The sequence below is a fragment of the Bactrocera dorsalis genome, unplaced genomic scaffold, assembly GCF_023373825.1.
Source record: "Bactrocera dorsalis isolate Fly_Bdor unplaced genomic scaffold, ASM2337382v1 BdCtg401, whole genome shotgun sequence".
NCBI classification, from domain to species: Eukaryota; Metazoa; Arthropoda; class Insecta; order Diptera; family Tephritidae; genus Bactrocera; species Bactrocera dorsalis.
The window spans coordinates 7071-17618 of record NW_026038452.1 but is presented as its reverse complement, the minus strand read 5'-3'; the positions used below and the strand labels follow the sequence as shown (position 1 = coordinate 17618).

At 33.9% G+C, this 10548-nt stretch overlaps 2 protein-coding genes and 1 long non-coding RNA gene across 3 annotated transcripts; 1 reads left to right on the top strand and 2 right to left on the bottom strand.

Moving 5' to 3' along the window:
- LOC125780285 (uncharacterized) lies at positions 1 to 502 on the top strand. The gene is made up of 2 exons (XR_007423702.1): positions 1 to 115; positions 186 to 502. It is a non-coding gene; the product is annotated as an uncharacterized LOC125780285 (long non-coding RNA).
- Positions 503 to 5381: 4879 nt separating this feature from the next.
- On the bottom strand, positions 5382 to 6230 carry LOC105230468 (kelch-like protein 5). Its single transcript, XM_049462267.1, has 3 exons — positions 6132 to 6230; positions 5665 to 5748; positions 5382 to 5594 (listed from the first exon to the last, which is right to left on the bottom strand). The coding sequence occupies exons 1-3, from the start codon at positions 6228 to 6230 to the stop codon at positions 5382 to 5384; spliced, it is 396 nt and encodes a 131-aa protein (XP_049318224.1).
- Positions 6231 to 6475: 245 nt separating this feature from the next.
- On the bottom strand, positions 6476 to 8454 carry LOC125780286 (kelch-like protein 40). Its single transcript, XM_049462265.1, has 4 exons — positions 7918 to 8454; positions 7494 to 7851; positions 7046 to 7417; positions 6476 to 6972 (listed from the first exon to the last, which is right to left on the bottom strand). Exons 1-4 carry the CDS (start codon positions 8067 to 8069, stop codon positions 6652 to 6654), a joined length of 1203 nt encoding a protein of 400 aa, XP_049318222.1. The 5' UTR covers positions 8070 to 8454; the 3' UTR covers positions 6476 to 6651.
- Between the last annotated feature and the right edge of the window lie 2094 nt (positions 8455 to 10548).

The following is a 10548-nucleotide window of genomic DNA, read 5'->3' as shown; positions in this document are numbered from 1 at the left end:
ATTTATTTTACAGGTAACTGTACATAAAGGTCACATTTATGTCTTGAGCAATGGGGATGAGTGCAGCCACATTTCCGTTGAACGATACGATCCTCAGCAAAACACATGGTCACAGGTGCATATATTGAGTTGATTTTCACCATTCACTTGATGTCAAACTGAATTTTCTTGAAAACGTTTCGCAGATTTGCTCTTTGGAAGTTAGTCCTGGTAGGATGACTTGCGTATCGCTAGAAAATAAACTGTGGGTTATTGGTGGCAAATCTAAATCTACTGACAAGACATGTGTTTCAGTTTTTGATGAAGAAATTTTCTGTTGGGTAGAAAGTGGCTCATTACCCGAAAGTATAGTGTATAACAGTTTTGTGGTGCCTGAATCCTTGCTATCGCCGATGTGAATAAAAATAATGTACTTATTGTTCTCTTTTTCGATTTAACAAATAATTTTATAATAAATTATCTTATAAAAATAATATAAAGCTTCACTATTGTCATACAAAAATATTTACTTTGAAAGCGGGGGATGGTGCAAAACACGCTTGAACTGAAAGTTAGGAATCCGTAATATGAGACCAATTCTAAAATCGGTTGAATCCACCAGTTTGTCTGCTACTGGTGTAGTAAATATGTATTTGCATAGATATGTAACATGTTCTTTAATTTAAGGAAAAACATATAAGACATTGTAGATATTTTATAAAATGGAACGTAACCGAGCATCGGTGAGTATTTTGATTGATTTCGATGGAGTATTATCTGATTCAGCAAATTTGTCGTCTAACAGAAACCCATATACAGACAGTGGGGATGTTCGAGTCTCAATCACTGCGGCAGTATCGCAAAGCATCATATTCGACGCAAAAAATGTTGCAATGTAAGTATCAGCTGAGTATCTGCAGAAAAACAACACTGTCGCAATATTGCTGCAGTTATTTTGCTTGCTCGAACATCCCCAGTAATGGAAGACATTGTAGATATTGATAAGTATAGTGATTTTGAGGACGATGAGAATGTATTGGAAGAATTGTCAGATGGAAATCTTCTGAAAAGTATGGTGCATTGCTAGTGAAGAAGAAGCCAGTATTGCTGAAGCTGATATACTTGCAAGTAACATTACCGTGTTCTTTTAACCAACAGCAACCAATAGCACTAGAGCCAGAACAAAATATAATTCGACGACACCCTGGTTACAGTATATTCAGTTCACCGAATATCAAATATAAAAGAAAAATTTACCTGTAATAGAGTTCACCAACATCGAGAGCGCCGAAAAATTGGAGGGAAATATAAACCAATTGATGAAATAGAATTTAATGGATTTTTGGATATTTTGATATTAGGAGGTACTTCAAATGCCGTATTTATATAATATGTACTTGCTAAAATACATCTAATTTAGAAACGGGCGTTTAAAGGTCGTACGGAGAAAGTCTCCGCAGTCTTTGAGATGAAGTTCATGGTCGACTAATATTTTTCGTTGTAATGTCACTTAGCTAACGTACCACTACTGTTTGTTCCCTATGAAAACGTAACAGTCGATGAGCGTTTAATTTATTTTAGAGGACAAGTAAATACGGGATAAAGGCATGGGTAGCTGTGGATATGTGAACAAAATTTTACCTAAATTTTGAAATAATTTGGGAAAAGATTCAGCAGAACCGGAACGAAACCAAGACAAACGGGTAGCGTTGGATCTAGTAAGTGGGTATGAATGACGGAATATAACAAACAAATAGCTTTTTTACAACTCGAGATGGGCACTATGAGAAATAATGAGACAATTACCACTACTAAACAGTCAGAAATTTTATCGTCTTAGTTTTCAGGAAATATTTCTTCAATTGGCAGCTTTTTATCTTAATAATAGTAAGCAATGGGTTGTAACCTCTCTCAAATGCAATTAATATTTTGTATTTTATAACGTCATCTTGGCTCAGTTCCGTTCTAATTCTATTCAATAAAATTCTATTAAAAAGTAAATATTTATAGTAAGTATATTATAAAAGTGCTCTTAGTATTCGTAGGCATAAAGGATTTTCATATCTTTTAATGATCCTTCTTTACGTGTTTCACCAAAATTATTATCCACTTTAAAGCGCTTCTTAGATAATTGTTTAATTTTTATTTAATAATCCTTGAATATTGAATTTAATTAAGTCATTCTTTTTAAAAGTGACTGACATTTGAATAAGAGATATTGGTCTATAATAAGCATGAAGAATAAGCCAGCTAATTTTGGAAATTTTCAACTTCAGACAGGGAACAAACTGACACACAGCAATTGCACTTAGTATGTGTGACTGGCAGAAGTTTATTGCGTGAAGCCACTATGTTTTAGAAAGCCCTTGCCGAATTTGTATTAAGTTTAAGCGGAATAAGAAGAGTAGTTTATTGGCGAACGCCCTCAGTTATTTCTGAATAAATTTTATTTATTTGCTTGGATATGCTATTAAAAATAGTACACTTGCTGTACAAAAATATAATATCTCTGACTTTTCATGTTCACTTACTCCCTTTTGTAATAATTGGCAGCTTTAGCAAAATAAGTATCAATACCAAAATATAATTTATTGCTATAAAGTGCGTCTGACCTAGTAACATCTTTGGTAAATCCTATTTTTTGCTCACAATAAAAAGTAGCTTAGCAAAAATATAAATTTCACTAAGGTATATTTTCATATGTGTGTTTGATAAAAATAACGCCAGAAAATTAAACTAAAAACTTTGGAAATCATAAAATCGAATTGGGTTTTTATTTGTTGTATCTTTGCATTTAAACATTTAGGAGTAAGTATTCCTATATATGCTCTCAAACACAATTGTATTTTTATGAATTATTCCTAACCTATTATAGGTGCAGATGAAGAGAACGTAAGAGAATTGTTTTACATTTCTGTTTTTAAATCAGTTTAACGATTTTGAAAATAATTGTTTCACGTTCTATTGTAGATGTCCAAATACTTCAAACCGAATTATACGAGTGTAAGCAAAATGTTACTCATACGCCCGGTAGTTTCAGTGTTATTAGCAATGTGTAAAAGAGGATTTCTAAGTTGTATAAATTTTTACTGAATTTGAAATAAAATGTAGACTTATGGATGGCAGTATATTTCCTTTTGATATCATCTGTTAAAAGAAATATTAACATAAGTTGAACGAACATTTCTAAAAGAAACCCAGCTCATTTTTTATACTCTCGCATGTTGCACAAAGTAGAGGAGTTTTGTTCACCTTTGTAACACTAATCGAGACATATACAGGATTAGATGTATCTAAATGAACTGAATGCGAAGCTGACTTGAATTTCAGATAACCGTCTATCCTTCAGACCGTCTTGCAGTGCAAGTGGTTACTTCAGTAAAAATTGAGATAGCTTGTTCAAACTTGATATTAGTATTCATATTGCCGATAGGCGGAGTCGGATCATTACAGTGCCCAAAGAGTGCCTATTCTTGACGTACCTATATAGAGGCATAACTAAATTTCACATAAACATGTAAAACTGTGATACGATATACGAAATCGTGGTATAAAAGGGCATCTGTGGGTTGAAAATGTTTCAAAAGTGGGCATAGGCAAGTGAGAACAAGTCCTTAAAGTAGCTCTTTAAACACTATGAAATCAGATATAACAGCCCACTCCCATGTAAGAGTTATATTGAAAATTACTAAAAGTGCGATAAATAAATATGTCAGGAGCACTTAATTTTGCATCCTAAATAATATAGAATGATCTCATAGAAGCCTTTTAGAATATGGAGTGCCTAAGCCGGACCTTTTTATGAAATTTTTTCACCTCTTTCATGTCATATTATGCCATCATACCAAATATGATTTTGATTTTGAAATTTCTGTTACTGTAGTTCTTCCAGTATTCGTTATTACCGTTTTATTCAGTTGTTTGTAAAAACCTAAAACAATAAGTCATATAGCGACACACATAGTTTATAGAGAAATTAACTCAAGTAAACATTCTACCTTTCATCAGTGTCAATTAAAAAGTATATCATAAAAGAATATCCTTTGGTCGATTCTTTAATAGCTAGGGAGCCATTCTCTTGTAGCTTTAAACAATTTGTATATATCCCAAACTATACGATCGATTTACTGACATGGTTTCTAAGTAAAATGACCGTCTAGACCAGTGGTTCCCAAACTTATTTTGTCTACTGCCCACTTTGAGAATAAATATTTTTTAGCGTCCCCATTTTTTCACCTATTTAAAGACCGTGTCATAGTGGTTCAAATTAAATAAATTAATTATTGTGGCCTATATACGAGGGCTGCTATATATATTTCTGGCCTAGGCAACACTAAGTGTTGCCAGGTGCAATCTGACATTTCCATTGGAAAGTTTGATATTTTTTAGCATAACATCACTCAGAACGTTTTGTCATTTAATCGTGAATTGTTTTATTTACAGGGAATTAAAAAATTCATCTCTGGATTATCACGACAAGAGTGCATCGATGAACTAAAATCTTTGTATGGCTATGAAGCACCATCCTATAGCACTGTGAAAAACTGGTACAACGAATTCAATCGTGGCCGACGTTCGCTCAAAGACGAATTCCGTGAATGTCGTCCAAAAACAGCCGTTCAGCCCAGAAATCCAACGCAGGATTACTCTTGCCAACAGGTGCTACTTCGGACTAAGTAGGCAATTGAGAAGCAAAGTCCTCTCTCGATAAACAAAAACCAAACTCTATAAGTCACTCATAATTCCCGTCCTGCTATATGGTGCAGAGGCTTGGACGATGTCAACAACGGATGAGTCGACGTTGCGAGTTTTCGAGAGAAAAGTTCTGCGAAAGATTTATGGTGCTTTGCGCGTTGGCCACGGCGAATATCGCATTCGATGGAACGATGAGTTGTACGAGATATACGACGACATTGACATAGTTCAGTGAATTAAAAGACAGCGGTTACGCTGGCTAGGTCATGTTGTCCGGATGGATGAAAACACTCCAGATCTGAAAGTATTCTGAGCAGTACCCGCCGCGGGAAGCAGAGGAAGCCCTCCACTCCGGTGGAAGGACCAAGTGGAGAAGGACCAGGCTTCGCTTGGAATATCCAATTGGCGCCACGTAGCGAAGAGAAGAAACGACTGGCACGCTGTTGTTGACTCGGCTATAATCGCGTAAGCGGTGTCTACGCCAATTAAGAAGAAGAAGAAGTCGTCAAACTTGTGGATTCTACCGATGTTAGAATTGGACTCACACTACGGATTCCTAACTTTCTGTTAAAGTGCATTTAGGACCATTCCCTGCTTCTAAAATAATTATTTTTGTATGACAATAGTGAAGTTTTATATTATTTTTATGAGATAATTTATTATAAAATAATTTGCTAGATCGAAAAACGGAACAATAATTACATTATTTACATCGACGACAGCAAGGATTCAGGCACCACAAAACTGTTACGCACTTTACTTTCGGGTAATGAGCACCTTTCTATCCAACAGGAATTTTCTTCATCAAAGGCTGATACACATGACTTGTCAAAAGATTTAGACTTGCCACCAATAGCCCATAGTTTATTGTCTAGCGAAATGCAAGCTATATCACTAAGACCAACTACCAAAGAGCAAATCTGCGAAATATTTTCAAGAATCTTCAGTTTGACCAAAAGCGATCGGCGAAAATCAACTAAATATATGTACCTGTGACCATGTGTCTTGCTGAGGATCGTACCGTTCAACACCTCTAAAGCTTACAACATAAATGTAACCATTATGTGCTGCGATCTGTAATATAAAAAGTAGCAATAAACGTTTTGTTTCATTTTAATAGAGTTAAGAGGGCGACTAATTAAATCAGTGACTATTTTCTATTAGACAATTTCGGTCATTTTTATTGAAGCGGAGTTACTTTTGCTGGTTTTGAAAACTTTAGGGAATTCTTGCAACGGTGAAATCAAATGGAATCTGTTATTATAAGCATTTCACAAATAAATTTGAAAACTCTGGACAGAATACGAATTCCGTACATCCGTCTTTAGTAAAAGAAATCCATGGAGTCAAATAAGTAAAGGCGTCATATACCGTTCTTCAACTCCTTCTCATACTACCAAATCATGACTTGATGAACGTTCCACTAATATTAATAATTATAATTTAAACTAACTTACACAAGGTAAATGGTAAAATTCTGTCATCTCCGCACAAAAAGTCCAAGTATTCGAATCTGGATTGTAGCATTCGACGGATTTTATTGTGCCATTACCCATTATATAAATTTTACCATTTAATGTCACTGCACCTGCAGCAATATCGTCCAACAATCAAGCTGTTTACGAACTCCCAACCATCGGAAGTCGTATATCTGGAAACAAACACACGCAATGAAAAAAGAATGTATGTATATTAGTAAACTGAAGCGTCATTTCGCCACTTTTCAGAGTCTGCTAATAAACAATTAAAATTATTCTAAATTAATCGTTGACCATGTCAAAATGTTAGAGTTTTCTAAAGTCAGATTCAATCAGATTATAACATTTCACTGAATTCCCTCCTTCTTTCATGCCGAAGTTCCTTATTTTGTTTACCATCCATACTACCCTAACACATCTAGTCTAAAGTTCTTTCACCATTAAGCTTAAGAAATTGGTAAAGCTCACAATCGCTATCGTTAGGTAATTCATTATAGATTTAGATATATTCACCTTTCCACCGACGACAAAGCATTATTACCTCAAAACCACCAATCGCGTAGATTTTGCCATTTAATTCGACAACGCAGTGTGAAATTCTTGCTTGCTTCATGGCGGGTAAATTTTGCCATGTCTTATTTCGTATATTCCAGCTGCGGACGATGTTAACGATGGCACCACTTTTCCAACCGCCAATAAATAATAAATTATCATCCTTTAAAATAGTTCTATACCATTGGTAATCGGTTTTTATACTCGCATATTCCTGCCACTTATCCTCAGTTTTTTTATATTGCTGCAGCTTGGGATTCATTTCAAGCTATTTCAAAAATATTATAAGTATATTAATTTAATATTATCATTTTTGAATATAAGCCGCAGTGTGTTTTTACCTCTGAGCAAAGCGCTAGGATTGTTTTCTCACCACAGTTTGTAGCACTGATCCCACGTGGTTCCGTAAATCGCATATTTATCATTGGCCGTGCTTTAGGCACTCTGATCCACGATAACGCCTTGAAGGCCAGTAGCTCACATCCAGGTAACGGCTGTATGTGTGTCATCAGAAAGTCCATATTGAATTGGGTAAGCCGGAGACAAGCTATTAATAGTGGCAGTTGCTCTTGACGCGCATGAACATCGCAATTGTACCAGCGTTTTATGGCATCGAAGGCATCTTCCTCCCGGCTTATATTCAAATTGTCAGATACCAAGATACGTTGCAATTTTTCTACATCAAAGTTCAAAAACTCATCGCTTCGGCTGATCTAGTATTATTAGAAACAAAATTTAAATTACACAAGTACCGTTATTGTGAGACATTACGTGTATATTTAGACTCACCTCCATGAAGTTCTGTGTTTCGTATTCGATGATTTTCTGCTTAAGATATTCACATTTCATTTCAAGCTGCAGCGTATATGCACCCTGTAAAGTGATTTCATCGATATGTGTCATGAGGTAGTCCACAATATGGTTTTTGGCATCGTCTAATTGCAAAACGATTGCCGCATTTAGCATGGCAGCGACATTGTTAACGGTAATGAGGACCTGTCCGGTATAACAAAAGGTTATTAGACGCTCAAAAATATCGCTATCGATATCATTTATCTCGATGACTGGATTAGTGCCTTGATTGCCTTTGAAAAGGTTCTTGAAGTAAGGACTCGCTGCTGCGAGTATCAAACGATGCGCGGGTACACTGAAAAAAAATTATAAATATTAATCTGTATAATTTTATGTAAGCTGAGGACAAAGTAATACTTACAGAGCCGTTGGGTTTGAAAATTTAAATGTTACATCGATTAGAGATTGTTCGTCGTAGAAACTACATATTTTCGTCATTAATTTCTCCATGAAATGGTTCTGTTCACTGCAATTTCTCTGAAGAGCAAGTGTTTGGGAAGAACTCGTGGCCATTACTAGTTACTTAACTTTCCTTCTGTAATAAAAAAATTACAATATTGATTAAAATATTTCAAATAAGTAAATGCACCTGGAATTTTCCTTCCAAGTTTTCTGGTGTACACTAAATCTGCGTCCGATCAATGACTGACAGCTGTCCGCACATAGTACAAACACCAGCACCGTTTGAACTCAACAAAGATTTCTCATACCTTACCTCTGGTGGGGGGAATTCAAACTGTCTTTCGTCAAGTCAGAAATCTTTCATTCTGAGTTTATTTTTAAATTTGGAAGCCTTATATACTATTTCTCAAAATCTGCTAAATAACTAAATATGTTTATATGTATGTATGTTAGCCATTGTTTGAACCTATGTTGTGTGACCTTGGGTTTGTTTTAATGTGCGCACATTAACAAACAGTTGCTAAAATGTATGCTAAGGGTTATCATATGCAAACATCTTATCCTTAGTAATGTTTGCGTTATTGTTTGTTGAATGCTATTGTTTTGCATGACAATGCATTTTAAGTATGTGTCTGTTTCTGTATATGTGTATGTATGTTCAATATATTTGAACATACATAGATGTTTAATATTAGTGGACTGCATGTATGTATTTACAGCATGTTGTTTGTTGCTGCTTGACATGGGGTTGTTTTCAAGTGTGCAATTTAATACATGTGTGTGTGTGTGTGTTTAATGTTATAAATTCTGTAAATTAATAACTTGTGTCCCATGCATTTTGAATTGAACTGCAATTGCTTTAGTTATTGATTAGAGCATAAATCAAATGTGTATATCTGTCGCTGCTAAATGGCATTTCTAGTTTTTGGAAAATGAATTTAGCCATCATAATGCTTTCTTTAGTACATTTTGTATGATTTAATCACTTTGGCTGTGAGCCACTGTACATAAACTATTGAAAAATTCGCCTTCCAATCATGGATTTGCAACATTCGCGTCAAAACCAGGCGATTTAAAAATAATTATATTTTTGCGGCCTCCGTCTTTAGAGAACTTAAACTATAAATTTTCCTTGTATTTAATATACACTGAGTAAATGTTTACATAAGTATGTATATTTCAATTTTTCCTTTTAAAACTCAGATCACACACTATGAGAGCACTTCGTAGGTAGCTTGAAAGTTTTATTTTAAAAAAGCCCTGATATTATAAAAAATACAGGCAAATAAAATGAAGTAAGCCGTGTAATTAAATACAGGCAAAGCTAAATTGTAAGACGGGTGTATATTCCCACATTAAAACCGATCGCATACGCCGTTTTAGCAGAGACTAAACGCAGTGACCTAACTGCCATTCATGAAATATTCAGCGGCTGTGAATGGAGGCACAGCAAGGTCAACCAGGCGACCAAATCAATATACATACCTCCAGCGATTTCTTTGGAGAATACCAGCAGTTACACAAATACGAAAAGTGTTGCGGAAAAAATCATGGGTGGTTGCATTTTCTGATTCCTACTTTAAAAATTTCTTAAAATTTCAAACAAAACTTTTTAATTTTAAAAATTTTTATTTTATTTTATTTTTTACATTTTTACATAAAATTTATTATAATTTTTATATAAATAAAAATATATTTAATTTAAAGAAATATTTAATATCTGAAAGAAGATAATAAAAGACAAATATCTGAAATCAAATAAAGGTTATTAATACCTGAAAATAAATAATAATTACATTGTAATATCTAAAAGAAAAAGAAAGATTAATTGTATAAAATGATAATAATATCTGAAAAAAGATTAATGTTATCTGAAAGAATAAAATATATTAAACACAAACAGAATTTAATCTGAAAGCAAAGATTAGTTAAATAAAGATAGTGATAAAATCTGAAAAGAAAGAATAATTAAATAAAAATAATACCAACATCTGAAAGAAAAGATAAATATTATTTGATCGTTTAAAATATAAAACAAACATTTGTTTTCACATATTATATTGCATAAAATACATATGTATGTATTTATTTTTGCTTATTATATTGGACTGCGCAGTCCAATTTCAAACAACACACACTTTTTTGACATACTTACTGAACAATTGATATTTGCCGCTTCTGATGATATAGCTGCTGCTGCTACTTCCAATTCAGTTCTGATTTCCAATGCTATAAAAATAAATGAAGCAATTATTTTCAAAATATTGTTAAAAAAATCACACAAAATTCATTTACTTACCTTCTTGTACGATCACGAAAGACATGCGTCTTTCAATCGTTTTTTTTATTACCCTTTTTGGGATTTTCTATTGTCACTATTGACAATTATGTTTTCTCCTTGGCACTCTTTCAAATAAATCAAGAAATGAAACAAACTTGTTTTCATGGCATTTAGGTAAACAAAACATAACCCGAAAATGTGCGTTGGTGTTAGTGTATAGAGAAAAAATGTGTAGTTGGATTGGAATTTTTGTCACAGGCAGGTAGCCGTGGTTAGCAGGGATAGCATTCAACAGACAATAACACAAAC

What these genes read in the sequence shown, in the direction of transcription:
- LOC125780286 (XM_049462265.1), bottom strand. Translation starts at nt 8,069, where the DNA reads ATGGCCACGAGTTCTTCCCAAACACTTGCTCTTCAGAGAAATTGCAGT. An exon ending in TTTTCAAACCCAACGGCTCT is followed by an intron (nt 7,852 to 7,917) that starts GTAAGTATTACT and finishes ATTTTTTTTCAG; the next exon opens with TGTACCCGCGCATCGTTTGA. An exon ending in TCCTAGCGCTTTGCTCAGAG is followed by an intron (nt 6,973 to 7,045) that starts GTAAAAACACAC and finishes TTTTTGAAATAG; the next exon opens with CTTGAAATGAATCCCAAGCT.
- LOC105230468 (XM_049462267.1), bottom strand. Translation starts at nt 6,230, where the DNA reads ATGGGTAATGGCACAATAAAATCCGTCGAATGCTACAATCCAGATTCG. An exon ending in AATTTTACCATTTACCTTGT is followed by an intron (nt 5,749 to 6,131) that starts GTAAGTTAGTTT and finishes TTTATATTACAG; the next exon opens with ATCGCAGCACATAATGGTTA. An exon ending in AGCAAGACACATGGTCACAG is followed by an intron (nt 5,595 to 5,664) that starts GTACATATATTT and finishes AATATTTCGCAG; the next exon opens with ATTTGCTCTTTGGTAGTTGG.